At 33.3% G+C, this 20,735-nt stretch overlaps 1 protein-coding gene across 1 annotated transcript in view; it reads left to right on the forward strand.

Moving 5' to 3' along the window:
- NAALADL2 (N-acetylated alpha-linked acidic dipeptidase like 2) overlaps positions 1–20,735 on the forward strand; it is a 961,526-nt gene that overhangs the window by 740,056 nt on the left and 200,735 nt on the right. The window contains exon 10 of the mRNA XM_081302331.1: positions 13,757–13,903. Within this exon, the coding sequence (XP_081158457.1) occupies positions 13,757–13,903 (147 nt within the window). The remainder of the gene's footprint in view (positions 1–13,756; positions 13,904–20,735) is intronic.

Raw genomic sequence — 20,735 nt, forward strand, 5'->3', positions numbered from 1 at the left:
ACTGGGTTCAGATCATTTATGGAGAATGGAAAACTCTCCCAAAAGAGTTGATTTAGGAAGAAAAATCCAATAATCTTTGATTTCTTTTCTTTTTGGTGCTGGCAATTAAATATGCTAAGCACAAGCTGTACTACTAAACTACATCCCCAGGCCTTGCTTTTATTTTTACAATTTTTAATTGTAAGATACTTGTAATATAAGAATTACTATCAAGCATTGTTAAGCATACAGTTCAGTTGTGTTATGTACAATTGCATTATTATACAACCAGTCTTCAAAAAATTTTCCTATTGTAAAACTGAAACTTTATAGTCATGAAATTACAACCTGCATTTTCCCTTCCCCCAGACTCAGAAAACCTCTGTCCTATTTTCTGTCAGTATGAATCTCACTGATCCAGATACCTCATCAACCTAGTCAGCTCAGGGTCCTCGAACAAACTGTCATAGACTTGGTGAATTTAGCAACAGATTTTTATTTCTCACAACTCTAAAGGCTGGGCGGTCTAAGATCAAGGCTCCAGTTCCCAGAAAAGCTCTCTTCCTGGCTTCCTCCTGTTGCATCATCATCACAGGGAAGATAGAGCAAGAGAGCTCTGTGGTCGCTGTCTCTTCTGTAAAGGCACCAGTCATATCCGATTAGGACCCCATCTTTATGATCTCATCTAACCTTTATCATTTCTTCATAAGCCCTTTCTCCAGTTAAAGACTAGGGCTTCAATATATAAATTTGGGGACAATACAGTTTAGTCCACATTACTTATATATGAGGAATTCTATGAGATGTACATTTGTGTTTCTTTGTGAGTGGCTTACTTTGTTTAGTAGAATCTAGTCTTTGATGTGTTAAATTTGAAGTACCTGTTTGACATCCAAGTGAGATGTCAAGGTGGCAGATGGCAGAAGAATATGCTAAATAATCATTTGTGTGCTTCTTTGTGTCTACCTACAAAATGCCAAATACAGCACAAAGCCCCATATCAAATTGCTTTCCATTTCAAAGTGCTTTGAGTTCCAGATGTGGAAAAGAAAGGATGTCCAAGTTACCCTGTGAAAGCAGACTTCTTTAGAATCCCTGCATGAAGGTTAAAGAGTCAAGCACAATGGACTTGGATACCAACTGTGACAGCAATTTTGGCTGTGTTACTACCTGAGTGACTACAGAGGATTTAAAAAAAAAAAAAATTCTCATACTAGGATAGTTTTAAAACAGGTTAGGGATAATTATTTCCTTCTTAAAGTTTGTTGTAAAGACATTGTGTATGAAAACATCACAAACATAGTAGATACCTAATATGTATGTGTTAAATCAAAATTTAGCAGTTGTATATTTTTTAAATGTTAGATCACTATTGTTTTACTCTATTGTTACTAGGTTTTGTTTGTTTCTAGTTTTAATATATTTTTCTAGTATTTTTTTCTTGTTTTACAGTAACACATTTATCTTCAACCAATTTATATTTTATTAAAACATGAGTTTATATATATTGCATCTATAATGTCAGTTTCTGTAATTTCAGTGTTAGTAATTTCAGTCTTTTTGGAATGGAACCCAGGGCTTTGCACTTGCTAGGCAAACACTTTACCACTGAGCTATATTCCGAACCCAATAACAATCCTCTTTTAAACAACCAACTAAAATTAAAATTTTAAAAAGTCTTTCTTAATACTGTTTTATGTGAGGAATTAAAAGAATACATTTTACAACATTTAATGTTTATAAAACATTTAGTTATTGTCTTTTTTAGCAAGAATACTGAAATGAGAAAACTACTATGCTATGACATGAAGACCTCATAAAAGAGAGACAAGTTTGAGAAAGAGGAAAATACAAAAAAGAATTTAAAAAAATCTTTTAGTAACCTCTTATTTTTTTAAAGAAAAATGCATTCGATTATTGTGAAAAGACTTTGCTAAGTATGAGCATTCCACATCTTAGAAGGCAGGAGAAAATAGTTTTAAGAAGATCTGGTAGAAAGTCATTGCAAAACAATGTAGAAGGTTTGTGTGTGTTTGTGTGTGTGTAAGTGCACATGTGCGCATGTGTGTTGGTTACTTTACCAGTAATGACAATTTATAATAATTCTAGTAATGCACTAAGTGCTGACATACTAGCTGTACTAGGTGCTGAGTGCTTTGCTTGCATTATTTAATTTGCTCCTTTCAATTTTCTATAATATAGACATACTCCCTTTTACATTTAGAAAATTCAAGGCTTCAGGAAGTAACTCCCCTATAGTCATCCTGCTGAAAAGAGACATCAATACTTTTTAAAGGAAAATGCAAAATTGTCTACCTCATCTTTGGTCTATTTGTAGGTCATAGCTTTGGTCGCTCTTTACTATTTATCTCAAGCACCTACTTATCACAATGTACTTGGTGATGTCAGTACACACTTACTGACTTCCTACAGGTGCCTAATGGGATACATAGTTCACTTGAAAGCAGAACTATTTGGCCCAGTAAGAAATTTAGAGAATGCTTTCCAGAATTGTTATGATTCATGGAATTACCTCAAGTCAGCTTCGAACTTCCCGGAGCATTTTTGGCACTGTGTCCTAAGCTAAGCCCCATGATGCTGATGTAGTTCTTTTCTTGTCATTTCTTCTCATTAGAAGATGTTGAAATGTTATATTGATTTCAGCTTTATGATGCAATACCTTTAAAAGCCTCATTTTATTGTGCTAACCAATATGAAGATGGACAGAACAAATTATCTTCATTTCAAACCATACAAGAGAGACAGAAAAAATACAAAGGATAATTAAGTTACAAGAAGAGCTATAAGCAAAAGACTTCTTCATACATTCTAACCAAAATAATGGTTCTTACATCTGATATGAAGCAAGCTAACAGTTGAGGATCTGCATTGGGTGCCAGTGAGCCTGGGCAGTGTCTGGGGTCCTTCCTGTACATGGTGCTCCTTAGATGCAACAGTGGCCTACAAAACCCTGCTTCACTCTACCCTAGGCCAGCAGCTATTTAGGCCTGAGATTTTAAGGTTGCAATGATGCTGTCATCTACCAGACTTAGACATACTACTGCTGATGGTGTTACTTCCTCTGTCCAGTTCCAGGCTCTCAGCACTTAATTTGCTTGAAATGGTAATGTGTAGTGATATGCAATCCACATCCTTTTGCCCTCCTGCTTGCCAAGTCTGCATTTTTCAGCCTTTTCTCCCTGTACCCTCCTAAAATTAAATGAATTACCTCTGAGATATCCGAGAGCATTCACCTGATTTACAACTGCCCTGTAACCCTGGTCATAGAGAGGACAACAAACGTTTTTCTGCTACCTACTGACTGATTCTAAATATATGAAAGAAAAAAAAATCATCCAATTTTTTCTTTGCCTCTGAGTTATCTTCTTTTTAATGTCTGATTTTTTTCCCAAAGGAAAATTTATTAAACTGTTTCATCTAAGGTAGATTTTGTTTAAATATTTCATTACATATATTTGCTGCCTGAGACAGTTAATGTTGATTTCAACACCAGTTAGAATTTTCAGCTAATTTTTTTAATGCCTGGTAGTTGGAATGTATCACTGAAATGCTGACACCACATTATTTAAAATAGCATTGCCTGTGAGGATAGCAGAAGCTATTTAAGACAAACCTCAAGAAGGCTGGTGAAATAATAGCCCAAGTTACCTTATGTCAGCCAATTCCTCACATAGAACAGCATTGTAAGGCCTCACAGAGACATAAAATCTATGTCTTGGTCATTAGAGGTCCTATGGTAGTGTGGCCCAGGGGGAGTGTGCTTTAGCCAGTGGGTTGGCTAAAGGTCAACATCCGCAGTACTGCTTTACCTTTATCCTATGCTCACAATTTCAATTCCACATAATCATAGTACAGTCTTTGGAAGAGCTCTAGGCTTGTTGTTCTATACATAGTTTTTAATTCAGGAAGAAATGGGTTCAGCTATTGGAATGACCAATATCAAAACCATTAAAGTGGTGATACAATGACAAAGGAATCTATGGTCCTCTTAGCTAGTAAATTATGCTCAAGTCAACATTTATCTTAAACTAAAAAGATAATTTTAATTTAGTGGCAGTAGTTTAACAACTTTTTCTGTATAAACAAAGGCACTTATTTCTCCTTTTCTTGGTTAAATAGGGGTGTGTGTGCATAAGTAGACTGAGGATAGAGGCTGGGGTGTGGGTAAAAAAAAATCTAAGTTCAAAATCTCTGCCTGCCATTCCATTTTCTATCTTTTTTTCTCTCTAGAGAGTCACCAAGCATTTAGTCTGTAAAATGTAGTAACAATACCTGCTTTTACTGATTCACAGGGTTGCATTGTGATCTAATGTTGTCTATTTGTAAAACATTAAGTCCTAATATAACTGCAGTGTACAATTAGTATATTTTAATAGTTAGATATTTGTCTATAAAGTGCCAACCCACACAAATTACATAAATGAGAATGGTCCTGAAGGAAATTATTATTATGAAGTGAAGGAAGCTTTGTTTTGGGTGCTACCCCTCCACCTTTTGGCACTTTGTTCTTTCCAAGCTGTCTATTAATCTCTTAGTTACTTGGGGTGTCAATCTCAGTAACCCAAATTGAAAGCCTCCTGCTGTTGTATCCCTGTTCTCCTTTAAAAAAAAGTAAATCTGCAGTTAATTTCCTGTTTCCTCCCAATGGCATATACACAACTTTTTTTGTTGTTGTTGTTTGTTTGTTTTGTACTAGGGATGAACCCAGGTATGATTTACCACTGAGCCACATACCTGGCCGTTTTTTTATCTTTATTTAGAGACAGAGTCTCACTGAGTTGCTTAGGGTCTTGCTAAGTTGCTGAGGCTGGTTTTGAACTCTCCATCCTCCTGCCTCAGCCTCCAGAGCCACTGGGATTATAGGCATGCACCACTGTGCCCAGCCATATGTAACCTTTTGATGGTGGTAAAGTCTACCTTTCTATATTCAATGGTGATCCATGACTCTGCTACTCTAATTACCCCACTTATTCACTCTTGGACATTTTTTAAATTGTTAACATTTCTGAAGGTGGTATCTATTATTATTATTATTATTTAATTTACCAAAAAAACAAATGCCTTTCTAAAATTAACACTGTAACATAAAATTAAGGGAATCCTAGATTTATGAACATCTACCACATTTCAGAAAGGATTTGAAAAAATGTATTTTTGGAGAGTTGATTCATTCACAGAATGACAGTTCAAAATAAATATGCAAATAATAAAGAGATTTCCTATCAAGAATGTTCTTCACATCAGTGTCTCTCTCTAGAGGTATTAGTTTACAATAAAGCATATAGACTTGCTTTTTAAACCTTTAAAAATATAATTGACAATATCATATAGGATCATTCTGCACATTATTTTTTCATATAAATATGAATGTTGGCATTTGTTCATTATCAGTGTATAAACAGCTTCATTTTTTTTTCTTTTATAGACTATGTATTATTCCATTGCATGGATGTAAATAAATTATTTAACGTCATTGAATTTATATCAATTTTTTTTCAGTATTGTATGAGGCATCAGATTCCTCCCATGTTTCAAAACACAGTCCATAGGTCATGAAAGTAAACATAAAAGACATCTTGTTTTTATGTATATAAGGCATTTATAATTATTTTAATGTAAAATGGCACTTCATACTTATTAACTTTTTAAAATTGATTTGATGGTCTTTTCTTCTTTATATAGCAAATAAACTAGCCATTTGTGAAATGAGTTTTCTATCATCTTTGTTGATTATAATTTTTGTCATGCAAAGAAGTTATAATTTTACATGGTTGGACTAATTAATCTTTTGTCTCCAAAAATGTGTTTTCCAGTATGATATTATTAAAATTATCTTTCATTGTTTCCTCTACCATTTTATAATTTAAATTTTTACATTTAAAGATGAATTCATCTGGAATATATTGTGGTATAAGATACCATAGGGAAAATTATATTTTATGATTTTAGTGGAACTAAATCTCAACAGTTTCGTTTAAATGTATTTTTACAGTTCTTCAATAACCACCTTTTATTTATTATTACACAAGAATTTAAGTGAAGAGAAAAAGAAGAGAATAAATATTTTTTGCCTTCATGTGACTGTTGGTTAAAAAACTCTGAACTATGATAGAGAAGGAAGGAGAAATGAAGTTCATTTCTTAAGGAGAGGAAAGAAGAGCTTAGAGTGAAAGCAAGGGACACATATCATCCATCTTCTCCCTTTTTACCCTTCTAGGTTGATCTACAACACTTGTTTGTGCATAAATACATTTTAAATTTAATAAGCAGTAGTCCAAATATAAGGTAACTTTTTTTCACATCTCATAACAAAATTAAAGCTCTGAAAATTAACAGAATGAGATGGAAGAGAATGATTTTCACTTTGGCAATTCTACTTGTATGCAAGTAGAATAGCTATTCTTCACTATTCAAAGTTGAAAATACTTCATTAACACTCAGTAATTTGGTCATTAAATCTCTGTAGAAAACCTTAGGAACTGGAAACTGAAAAATCCATGCTATGGGTTGAAAATTTCAATTATATGACATCTAGTTTTATCTGTGACCTAATTTTAACTTTAATAAAGACATTGCAAAATATGTGTTGTTTTTTATTCTTAACATTTTGAAATATATTTTGTATATGAGAAAGTCATATGGAATATTAGATGACAGTGTTTAGGGTGACCTAAATAAGTGGTTCGAAATACTTAGTCAATAAACATAACTTCTTGTTTCCTACTAATGATCAACAGAGGACAACTGCAAGGCAATGTTAAATTGAGCTATATTATATTGGCCTGCTGACATAAAAATACAAATACAAATTAATGCAACATGATACACATAGGAGATAAGTAAATGTTACACATATGCTGCAGATATACATTTGGTTAAAACCAGATCTGGAAATCTAAAATTATTACAGAAAGACCCTGTAGAATCTCAAAATGAATATTGTTCAGATGTCTGAATGTGGTCTGTCTAATTGGATATAACATCATGGAAGAGAAGACAGAGCATTGCATTTAGAGTGATTCAATCTAAATTAAATCTAAAATTTAGTATTCAATCCAAATTTTATTGTTTCAGGGCCTTGATATTCTAATCTGTAAAATGAAGCTATTTTGCCAAGAGGATTCACCCAACTCTATCCTTCCTATGGACAATTTTGGCATGCTAGTAAATCTTACATAAACCTTTTCTCAGAAACAATGCTTTTACAATGATTAAATTAAAACATGGATAAGCACAAAAGAAACCACTTATACCAAACTATAGTTACCCAATATTTGCATTTTTGAAAAATACGGATCCTTACATTTAACAAATTAAATAACATAAGTCAGCAAAATGTCTCATAACTGCCATCTTTTCAAATTAGCAATGAGTTTAATGGCTATTTCAAGATATTCAGAACAATGAAATGAGATATGAAAATACTGAATTTCATTTGATTACAAAATTTCAGGTATAGCTAGATACTACTAGGTATTTGGAATACTTCATAATTGAAGGAAGTGTTAAATTTTCAATTAGAAGCAAATAAAAATAGGATATAGTTTTATAAACCCCTGTAAGTTCATAGATATTTTGAATTCATTCTGTGAACCCCTTAATAAGAACCTTAGGGCTTTAGGATATTTAGGTTTATTTCTCTATGAATACTCACTTGTTTATGTGATCTATTGCCCAGGATCATGTTTATAGACTTCTGAACTGAAAATACAGCTCTCTTTACTACTGTTAACGAGAAGTTCATTTTTTCACAGGTTTTGTTGAAAATTTCTCAAAGCAAAGGTAACCCAATATCTAAGGATTAGTTATCCAATGTAGCAGAACTCACAGGCAATCTATTGGTATATAATAATTGTTTTTTTGCTGTCCCTAAATTCATATGTTGTAGACTGAATCCCCAACAGTATTTGAAAGTAGAGTCTGAGAGAGGTAATTATGGAAGGTAGAGCCCAAACGAATGGGATTAATGTCCTTATAAGAAATGTTGACATGGAATCTCTGTCTCTGCCATATTAGTATATAAGAGTACAACTATCCTCTGCAAACTAGGAAGAGAGACCTCAGTAGAAATTACCATGACAGGACTTTTTAAGCTCAAGGGTCATGAGAAATAAATGTATGTTATTTAATTTGCATGGTGTATAATATTCTGTTATACCAGTCCACGTTGATTTATTTACACATACACACACACCCCTACACATACTATATGTTGATATCTATATTTTTCTATGTATACCCACTGGGGGCTTGAGGGAGGGGGGAGAGAAATGAATTGGATTATGCAATTATGAGGCTGACCAGTCCCAAAATCTGCACCAAGAAAGTGAAGAACTGGGAGAGCCAATTCAGTGCTAGTCTGAATTTGAAGGCCTGGGTATCAGGGAAGCTGATGGTGTAAGCTCTGGACCAAAACCGTGCAGCCTTGAGAAACAAAATAAGTTGCTGTTTCAATTCAAGAACTAAAGAAAGGAATAGACCAATATCCCAGCTCCAAGCAAGCAGGAAAGAAGACTCTTCCTTTACTCACGGGGAATCAGGCTATTTTATTCTTATTCGGACCTTCCTGAATTAGATTAGGGCCATTCATATTAGGGAGGATGATGTGTTACTATCCACCAAATCAAATATTAATCTCATTCAAAACCACCCTCATAGATATTTGACCAGATATCTGGGTGCCTTATTGTCTAGTTAAGTTGACATTTACACAGTGTCTATATTGAGAATCATTTTTTCAATAATGTAGTCATCATGATCACAGCTGGAACATTATTATAAAAAATGGGAAAACCAGTGAAATAAGTTCTTTTCTAGACAATTGAAGTCATAAGAATAATACTGAAAGGAAAAGAAAGTGATTTAATTTTACTCTAATGTGTGGAGTGTAGTTGTTTTATTTTGAATGTTATACTTTTTTTTGCTGTTTGAATAAGTAATCAACTTAGATTTCCTATGCCTGTGGAATGAATGTTTATGTTTGCAGGGAAAAGCAGAGTGTGGGAGAAATGAGACATTTAAATTATTAAACAGATTATTAAATACTTTAGAAACTTGTCATTGTGTCTTGGCATCACTATCCAACTAATGTAAATGTTGATTTAATTTCTTTATTTTGTTTTTTTATGATCATTTACTATGAGGTTTTTGCCTTGCAGATTAAAAGTATGCTTGCAAAGAGCATGCAGCCTTAGCATCAAGATGGTGATTTCATTTCAGGTCTTTAACAGACTTGTGGTGGGAAATTAAACAAGTGACAACCCTGGTCTTTGCCTGAACTTGCTTATTTTATGAACTGGAATAAAAATGCTTGTTATCAAACGTTAAATATGGAGCAGTTTGAACTCCTTAGATGAAATACTTAATATGAATTTACTCAGCCTTGTAAATAAATTTAAAAAGTTAATTGACCTGCACAAATTTGTTATAAACCTTCCCTCTCCCACAGTGCTTATCTTCTAGTAATATGAAGAAAATTAGGATTTCTTTCTACTTCCCTCACAGATATTAGTGAGTATGGGGGTTGAGAAGATCAGCGTTCATTATTTGGTATGATTAATCATAATCCACTGAAGTTCTGTGTGCAAAGATGATTCATATTAGAATCAAATATAGACATAGGATCACCTCGGATCTGTGAATCTGGCATAGATTTTAAAGTAATGAATAATGAGTATTTAGAGAATATTTATAGCATAAAATAATGAACAAAGAGTATCTAAAATAATGAACAATGAGTATTTAGAACCGTAAGAGAACAGGAATGTTCTCTAATAGGATATCCCTACATAAAATAACTTTGGGTGGGCTTCTACCTTGCAAATTTAAATACTTTTTATCTAGTTTTCTCTGAAGTTAGGAACAGGAATACAAAAACAAAATGAATACAGGTTTCAGGATAATACTGTGTTAGTCCATCATTGTGACAAAATTGCTGAGGAAAGATTTGCTCTGGCTCATGGTTTCAGGGGTTTTAGTCCGTGTTCACTTGGCCTCAAAACTATGGGTCTGTGATGAGGCAGATCATCATTGTGGGGAGCATGTGGCAGAAAAGAGCTGCTTACCTCATGGTGTCTGGGAAGCAGAGACAGAAAAAGATACAGGGAGAGAAAGAGAGGTCCAGGGACAAGATACACCCTTCCAAAGCATTCCCCGAGTGAGCTGCTTCCTCTAACTGGGCTCCATCCCCTAAAGTTTCAACCACCTCTCAATAGTGCCTCCTGCCAGGGAGTAAATCTGGCAGGAGGCACGGGACATTCTAGATCCATAGCACATGCTTTATTCCCTCATACTGGATTAACCAGGAAAGTAGGAAGTAGAGAAAGAGGTGAAGAGAGAGAGAGAGAGAGAGAGAGAGAGAGAGAGAGAGAGAGAGAGAAGAGAGAGAGAGAGAGAAGGAGAAGAAAGAAGTGAGATAAAGAGAAAAGAAAGAAGGGGAGAGAAAGGGACAGGAATTGAGAAAGAAAGAGGAAAAATGTTGTGGGTTGGTGAGGAAAGTTCTCTTCAGGAACTTCAGGGAAACCCTGTGTTTATCAAATCAGCAGTAGACCCCAGAGACACAATTTAGAATACCATGTTGCTCCTGAAGTCCCCAGTCTTAAAGATTTTACTCTCAGTTGGATTTTGACAGGAGGCTTGATAATCAAGGGCTCCAAGCTCTAGGCCCCAGCTATCCCTTGGTCAACCCAACCCTCTTCCATTGTACTATATCCCCCCATAAATATTCCATATTTAGCACCATACATGTAGTTTGTCAGATCTTAAACTTCAACATAGAATTTTGACAAAAGATGACACTGTCTCTGTCAACATCTTCATGAGGAGTTTATATATGACAGAGGTGACGAGACAGAAGTTTCAAAAGATGGGTTAAAATAGAGCAAACCAGAGTGTGGAAGAGAATGCAGGTACAGAATTCATGAAGGTAATCCTGAAAGTTTGAGATGGCCTTCTTGATGTGCCTGAAAAATACAAAGTGCAAATAAGGCTGTAACTGGAAGAAACCATGGAAATGGAATATGATGGAAATATGAAAGTTATTCAATGTAAGTAGCCAGGGCAAAAACAAAAAGACTAGAAGAGGATCAGTAATGTCTTCAAAAAGAATGTCCTGGGCTAAAACAACACTGAAGATAAACCATAACTGTATCAATCTAGTTGTTAGAACAAACAAAGATGGATTGGAATGGGTTCATTTGTATAATTCAGGAACTTGCTTATATGAGAGGCTAACACTGTTTTTTTTTCTAGAGGTCAACTAACATAAAACAATGATGATTGAGTAAAAATAATGGAGAACATTTTTCTTAAATATCATATTTGTTTTTTTAATTAATAATTTAGTAGACACAAATACTAGAACTCAAAATTATCAATTTTTAGTTTGTGTCACTCTTCTGTTAAGAAATAAAAAATTCTATGTAAGGAATGAATGCAGCTAAGAGTTGAATTGGATCTTGAGAGTTGTGTATGCAAAATGAAATAAAAGCCAAATTTTTATTTTAGTTGATATTGAGTACAGTGCATATACTATCTTAAAAAGACATAGATGTCCTTACGGTAGAGAGAATGTAAACTACTTAAATAATGATTTTTAATTTCATTGGGTAGGCATTTAGCAAAAGTAAATGCCAGATTCTAAAACATTTTAATCATGACATAAAATTGTTCAACACTTTATTTTTCACAAATTCAGATGTCCCTGACCACCTTTCAGTATATTCAAATGAGTGGAGCAAGGTGAAAATGAGACTGGTGATTGGGCACTGGTGAATATCTTGCCTGCCCAAGATTTTCAAATGCAACTATGGAAAAAAGAATTTATTCTTGCTAAATGAATACCTTCAGAAGGTACTGTTTCTCAACACCTAGATCTCTAAATAATATTTAGGATTTTTTTATATGATATTAAGTAATTTATTTGCATTTCATGATCTAATACTTAAGAGTGTATCTTCTTTGAGCATATTCAAGATCCTTATTAAACTGTCCTGGTTGTTATAAATCTCCAGGAGTCTAAAACTATCCAGAATAAATCAAGGAGTTAAAGTATATTAACTTTCTGTTATGGTTTGAATAGGAGATGTCCCCTTGAAAAACTTAATGCTGAAAGGTTCAGAATGTTCAGAGGTAAAATCATTAGATTAGGGGAGCTGCAACCTAATCAGTTGATTAATCTATGTAATGGATTAATAACTTGAATGGATTACTGGGTGGTAGCTATGGCAGGTCGGGCATGGTTAGAGGAAGTAGTCACAGGGCAGGGGGTGCCCTTGGGAGGTATATTTTGCCCCTGGCTCCTTATTTGCTCTCTGAATCCTGGCTGCCATGATATCAGCATCTCTCCTCCACTAGGCCTTCCCACCATGATGTTCTGCCTCATCTCAGGCCCATAACAATGGAGTCCTCAGACTATGGACTGAACCTCTGAAATCATCAATCCAGAATAAACTTTTATTCTTCTAATGTTTTCTTGTCTGTTATTATGGTCATAGCAATGAAAAGCTGACTGATACACTACCATTTCAGAAACCTAGGCTCTGAAAAAAAGCCAATTAGTGGAGTCATCCATCATAAAAAGCATTAAGCTGCTATATCAGAATGTATGGAAAAACATTGTATTTCCAAACTGCTTAATTACCCTATATGTTTGGAAATAACATTAAGCTAAAACCTTGCATGTATACAAACACTCATGCTGCCTTACTATTTTAATTGATTTTACCTTTGTTGCAAAGATCTTTCTATCATGGCCTTAAAGAAAATTGAATAAGTATTGAGCCATTATATGTTTAAAATACCCAGCACTAGAATTGAAAAAAAAAAGTTGGAATAACTCATTTTCTTAAGGTTAAACTGCATGTTTTTAAGTTTTTTGATATGTTATATTTGAAAGTATTTTTGAAATTATATTATATCAAAGAAGCACAAGAGGTTGAAGAGTCAATATCTTGATTTAATGGCAAATGTAATGAGCACATATGTTATGCCTGGTATTAAATGTGAGATGATCTTATTCTTATTGGCAAACTTTCCTCAACAGTAGCTTCCCAGGAGATTGCTATTCTTCCACATTGCATCTTTGAGACAACTAATCTCAGAAAGGTTCTACATCTTTGGAAACTTAATTAAAGCAGACATTTTTAATCAATACTTCTTACAAAAACTCTTCATTTCTTTTTAATTTTTAAAATTTTGTTTTTAAAGTTTCTATCACTTGTAGTACAAGATAGACAATTCTAACTTTGAGAAATAATAGCCTATCATCTTTTATTTCCCTCAGAGTTTTGCTTAGCTCTGTGGCTGGTTCTCTACGACTGATTGTAGTTATTGACAGATAATCTAAAAACATCTGAGAAAACATTTTTAAGAGGCAATGGAGAAAATTTCTTCTGTATTTTTTTGGTAAACATTTTAAGAAGGATAGCATCCTTTTCAAAATTTTCAAGTTGAAGTCATTGCAGCCATAATAAAACTGTAACAAAAAATACTTTGGAAGCAACATCAACAAGCAAATCTTGATACCAGACAATGCCAGTCATGCTTCAGTGAGCATCAGAATCATAGGAAGTTATTTCAACACAGATTCCCATTCCAACCCTATTAGGTAGGAGGTGGAGCTTAAGTATTTGCATGTTGAACATACACCTGATTAATATTGACGATATTAATACATGGACCACATTTTTAGTAGCACTAACTTAAAGATGACCTGGAAAGCACAGTAAGTGTTAACAATTTAAATTATGTTTTTCAGAAAAATAAGTTCAACTGTACCAGAAGAGCTCAGTGTCCAGAAACCAATGTCAGCTCTGTACAGATACAAGGTGATGCCAATTATTTCATCAACCATCTTGGAGTTCCCACCGTGCAGTTTGCTTATGAGGACATCAAAGCATTAGAGGTGATTGTTCCTAAAAATGCAAAACACACACAATATAGCAGATGTGCAGAATTTGATTTTATCATAGCTATTCGTCTTTCATACCAAATAGGTCACTATAGAAACTGGCTTCATTTAGAGTGTTATTCTTGTTGTTCTGAGGCTTTGTAATAGTATTTGAAAACATCAGCTCTTTTCAATAGTGTTGAATTCAATTTAAAAAGATTTATACTGTCACTCACATTTTCACAGTGTGCTTCACAACAAGAAATTTGCAGTAGTTGGATTAACATCAAAACATAATTGTAATCTTCGGTATTCACAGAAACAGATGACATAGGCAATAGATTCTCTTCTCCTTGCCCAAGGGAAAATGCATTTCATGTGCTCTGTGTTAATGTGAGTCTTGTGGATTAGCTACCCAAAGTTTGTCGATAACTTGCCTGCCTAAAAAGATACTACTTTTTTTAAGAAAAAGGAAGGCTTTTTCCCAAAGAATATCAGAAAAGCAAGATTCACATTAATTCTGTGCTGATCTATCTGGTTGAACTCAATCCTTTTAAGCTTTTTCAGAATAATGTTACACTAAACTGTGTGTTGTTTTTTTTTTTTTTTTTTTTTTTGGTTGTTGTTTAAATGTGGATCTTTTGGGATTTTAACTTTAATTTACATTTTTTTAAATGCATTAGTGGGAATTCTTTGAAAGCTTCTTGATTGGCCTGTTTCAGGTTATTATTACATTAACAAACAATGACTAGGAAATAAAGTCTATTTTATTTTCAGATATAAATATTTCTGAAAAAGAATGTTTAAATTATATTTATATAGGCTCAACTTCAGTTGTGCAAAAATCTTATTTCTAACAGTTATTAGCAAGATCTATTCTTATGTCTCTGCAATCATTCTACTTTTCTTGAGTTTCCCTGTAAATAACTAATGATCAAGAGCAACAACTTAAATCTGTTAAGGGACAAACCCTGGGTGAATCCTATTGTGAAAAACTGAATTCCTGAGTAATAAAAAGTAATTATTATGATTTATATATTTTTTTAAAGTTAGTACTTTCATATGCCATTTTTTAAAGATGAGATACATTGGCACAGGTTTCTTTCATGCAAACAAATATATACATTAAAAAGAAGTCAATGTATTAATACATTTACCCATTTTTAATTTTTTTGCTTGCTATCTTAATTTATTTTTTTATCTTGCTATCTTTATTCCCTGCATCACAGCTCATCCAGCTCCTTACATATTAGCAAGTTGAATAATTACTTTTTTCAATGTGTCTGATTCATTTTGTTTGGGTTTTAGGTCAATAATTTAGAAGTGGTTCGTCTAGTAAGATCTTGGTAGTGTCCTGACTCTGGACTTAGCAGACAAGTTACTGAGAATCTTCCAGAATTGTTTTTGTAAATTAGATACTTTGGAATTCTTATGGAATCTACTTTATAGAGATATAGTAACCATGAAATGAGATGTTGGATGTAAAGGTTTTAGTTAACATTGAGTTGTCATTAAGGTCCCATCAACCTTAGCTATCATCACAATTATTGTGTGATTGTAGATTCAACATAATAGTTGAATTAAAAGAATTTCTAAACTTTTTAGATTAAAAACACATCAGTGCAAGGGAGGAGCTTTCCATTGTTAAGGAAAAAAAAAACTTCTCAGGATGAAAAGGCAGGATTTGATGAGGATCATCTCAGGGTTCTGCCTTGCTAATAGGGAGATTTGGAATCAGTAAAGTTCTAACAGTCTGAAGGAGTTAATCTGTTTTTCAAATTATACCCAGAATTTCTACCTCTCATCATCAAGATCATTTTATATTATATTATTGTTTCTGAAAAAGTAATTAAAATAGAATTCCCTATGCAGTATAACAAATGACCTTGCTTATATTGCTTTAGTGGGGAGTATTATTTAATGGATTTGTCTCTTTCAAAATATGATTGCTTATGATGAGATAATTTTGTGTGAACCCCCTGAAGAACAGATATTAACCTTTACTTTCTTTGTTAACCTATAATAAATATTTGTATACAGCCATTAAGAGGAATTATAAGTATTGAAAGGCTTTATCTATGATGCAAAAAATAGTTATGCTTTGTCAATTAGTAAAGCAGGCAAGGAATTTAGAGTCCTGTTATGAATTTGCTTGCATTTTGAAATATAGTTTTTATGTATAATCTTTAGCGAGATAGTTTGGTAGATTGGGAATCAGGAACTCTGATTTTCAAATCTCTGCATATCATTTAGCAAGTTACCTACAACTCTGGATCTCTACTTCTCTATCTGTATCTAATGAAAAGCAAAATTAGACAAAAAATAATGTCTACCACTTAATTGAATACTTGCTATGCTGAATATTTTATACTTACATTCTCACTTAATATTTGTGAGCTCTCTGCAACTCAGTGATTATTATTAACTCCTTTTATGCAGTGGATGAAGTGAAATTTAAAGTCAAGTAGCTTATTCAGAGTTACAAAGATACTAGACCAAAATAGAAGCTGACTTCAAATCTGTTTAACACTGAATTCCTGTTTTTAGCAATTGCTCTAAATGTTCCAAGTTAGAAGCTCAATGTAGGATTCAGTACACCAACATATTGTTTGCCCTGGTCTTCACTGGGAATCAGATATCTGGAAAACTTGGGTTTCATTTCTCCATGGAAAGAATCAACTGACAGAGCATTTCTCACCAGCTTGCCCTGTTCTTTATCAAAGAATCTGCCATGCTGTTTGTCCAAGAGTGTAGTTAAAAAGAATATTTTCCTCAATTCCTGTTTGTATCAAAAATTGGGAATTCAATGACCAACCAACAGGCCACATGTTTTACAAGATTTGTGCCACTTACATTACCTGATTGAACCCTGTAAAAATGGAACTTATTATTGATGCACTAATTTTGAGTAAAAGTTATAAAAACATTTCTACAATTCTTTGTACTTTAAAAATTGTGTGTATTCATCTCAGTGCAGAGATACACACCAGTAATACCAATGTCTTGGAAGGCTGAGGAAGATGGATCACAACTTCTAGGTCAGCCCCAGCAACTAAGTGAGACTCTTAGTAATATAGCAAGACACTGTATCAAAAAACAAAACACACACACACAAAGGGACTGGGGATGTAGCTCAGTGGTAGAGTACCCCTAGGTTCAATCCCTAGTAGTATCTCTTATCACCAAAATTTAAAATTATGTATTCTAAGTGAATTATAGATCTATTACAGTGATCTGTGGGGAAGAAATTCCAAGATCCCAGTGGATACCTGAAATGGCATAGTGTACTAAAATCTTCATATACTGTTTTTTCCTACACATACACACCTATGATTCACTTCATAGGTGAATAAATTAGGTATAGATTTAGCAACAATGATTAATAATGTAATTGAATAATCACAATAATATACAGTAATATAATTGCCACCATCACTTCTCTTGTATTTGGGAACAATTATTAAGTAAAATAAGGGTTACTTGAATACTTGCACTTAGACACTGTGACAGTGAACTTGGTAACTGAGATGGCTATTGGGGGACAAATGTATATAGTATGGACATTCTTGAAAAAAGGATATTTTCCTTTCCAGGCAGGATTGAGCAGCAGGACAGTGTGGGATTTTATTTTATCATGTTACTGAGAACAGCACACAATTAAAAACTGATAAATTTTTTTTTCCTGGAATTTTGGATCAAATATTTCTGTACTGTGGAGGATTGTAGATAATTTAAGCCATGAGATGAAAGAAAAACTATGGATAGGGGAATTATTGTATATTCAGTTTCAACAAGTAAACTCTGATAATGGGGAAAAAACTGAACTGTGAGAAGCTAAACTGGTGCTTAGAGACCACATTTTATGGACACGTGGGACATTATTAGTTTTATTTTTTAATGGAAGTTGACATTTTATGATATTTGTCCCAATATTTTATGCTATCCACATTCCTAGCTGTAACTTTTCCCCGTGGTTTCTCTGGATACAAATACATGCCCCAGATTACTTAAAGTGGCACTCATTGTTGCCTTTTGGGGGGTACTTATAGTCTCATTTTCTAATAACTAAATTTCACAAATGCAAAGTAACCTATGTATTTGCCAGATGTTAATTTGATTCCTTCTCATAAGATATTGCCCTGTTAATTGAAACATCTCTGGTTGTAAGCTTCATTTAAATATGGTTTTAAATTTGTAAACACTGTTGCACCTGTTAGGAAAAGCATTCTGTGCAAATTAAATACAATGCAGAGATTGCTGAAAAGGAAATGAAAAGACAGATGCTTTCTGATTAAGAGTGCAATATTTATGACAGGCTGGTGGTCCAATGCACATTTCTTCTGTCACTTAGCAGCTGTTTCACATAATTTTTGTTCCAGATCAGTATATTTAGTCTCTATAGGGCATGTCAGAGGTTCTGCCTTTCTTACTATATCAAAAGATCAATTCATGCCAGGCAAGTTTTATACCACAAATTGAAGCTTGCTTCCTCACTCTGTTTAACCTTATATTTTTTGCTCTTCTGCTTGAAACATTCTATTTTAAACCCAATTTACCTCTATAATGGGGTATTTAACATTTAAATAATAATGAGACAAAAGGGTATAATGGCTTTGATATAGCGGGAATCATGGCATAATTGTTTCATTATCATTCAATAAACTAGGGACAGAAATCCAAATAGAATAGGTGTTTTGAAACTCATTTTTTTTAAGCTAGATGACATTGATGCCAATTCTGATTCTTTAAAAGATATGCAGCAGCAGCAACAGCAATGTGTGTGTGCGCACATGCATGTGAACTTTAACATCTATGTAATTTTATGAGATAAAAATGATATTTCATTTTTGCAGAAATTCAGTACTACAATACACATGTATAAATTTTGGAGCAAAGTAACTTGGTTGACATATGATACTTCATGTTTTATTCTAAGTAAAAGAATAATTTTTCACTTGAATTAGAGATCACTCATTACATTTTCGGTTTGGAACTTAGTCTCTGGTCTTTGTTATGTTAATAGGCACTAGTAGTTCAAAAGCCAGTTACAAGCTCAAGTCTTAAGGAAATTAAACGGTTATTTTTAACTCTGCATAAGAACTACTGATATTCTGTAGTATCTGATAGAATGTGTTCCATACTAACAGCAGCTACAAGTTATCCAACGCCACATAAGACTGAGATTTTATCTTTTCTATTTCAGAGTATGCCAATTGAAAACAGGAGGAAAAGGGGTTCTTCAGTATTCTCTGTAGCTCATTATTCTTCTTTTTAACTGATGTTAAGAAAACTACTTAACAATATGGTATCGCAATATATGGTATTATTATATTCTGCTCAGACTTGCTTCATGTGAGGGAGGAGTTTTCAACCACTTTTGGTCTAAAAACCCACTTACCTTCTGAGTACCAAAGACTCTTTCCCCAAAATTGTTTTTGTCTACATAATATAAAGAAATATTTATCATGTCAGAAACTAACAGTTAATAACATATAACATTTATTCTTCACTTAAAAATCAATAATATTTAAATTACTTAAAAATTATTACAAATGTTTAGTGACTATAAATCATAATCAAAACTAATACCAACAATAGGAATAATTTTTATGAAGAATTATTTCCCAAGATAAAAACAAATAAATGAGAAGAGTATCTTTTCTTTTCATCTTTGAAATCTCTTTAATATAGCATACGACAAAATGGCTGAATTTTCTTTTTTTTTCCTTTATCTTTCTTTTGAGATGAGATATTGCTATGCCATTCAGGTTGGCTTCCAACTCCTGTATCAATGCAATTTTTCTGCTTCATTATCCCAAGTGCTGGGACTACAGTGTTTGACTGACTGGACAGCTGAATTTTCATGTCTGCTTCTACATTTAGTGTTTCGTATATGTTCATTTGGTAAAAATATTTGAGGAAGATCTGATTTAATATTTTTTTTTCATATAATAACAGGTATTTTTCTTTGATAGTACCCTGAAAATTGGCAATTGTTAGTTCTCTAAAGGTCAATTTCAATGTGGAATCTGAATCCATATTAATTGATTTTTGTATCTCATATAATTGTGACGATATGGTGAGAATGAGAGTATAATAGGCATGCAATATCACTATTATGAAAATAATTTTGATCGAAGAGACACTCGATAGTCTCTGAACTTAGAGAAATGCTGATTTGGGGAAATGGACTTGGTTAAGCTAGTTTACTTTATTTTTATATCTGACATGGTGTTCGGCTTCACCTCTTATTCAAGGATTTGAGCTGTGATTCTATATAATGTGTATGTGTCTTTTCTGGACATCTTTGGGTATTGCCATCTCATCCACCTGACAAACAATATGAAGTAGAAAATATAACACTCTCATAAACTGTGGCTCTACAAAGAATTCTGCTTCTTAGAGGCATTTTTTTAGAAGAGAAGGTTAAACCCCAATCAACAAATCAACAGTTATAGAGCAGACTTGAAAAGCTTTGATTGTACAATATATGAAATGCCTGTCACAGAGGGAGTGCTATTAAAGTTGCTGTATGCTTCCAAGAGCCTGAGGAGTAAACACAAGAAATTGAAATATGAGACAGATATTGAAAAAAAAAAACAACAAAGACTGGAGAAACTCTTAAGACTCAGATGGATAATTCAGAAGATCATACTTCAAATTGCCTAATATTTTGAAATGACTACAAGAAAGACAGATTTCCCATATCAGTTATCCTTGCTTGGAATTCTAAATAAGAACATTTATTCTGAACCACTATCATCATCGGGTCAGAATACATATGTATACACATATATCTACATATGTATGTAGATATATTATTACTACATTTTAACACTAATACTGT

This window comes from Spermophilus citellus (assembly GCF_964194105.1).
Source record: "Spermophilus citellus genome assembly, chromosome: 7".
Lineage (NCBI taxonomy): Eukaryota > Metazoa > Chordata > Mammalia > Rodentia > Sciuridae > Spermophilus > Spermophilus citellus.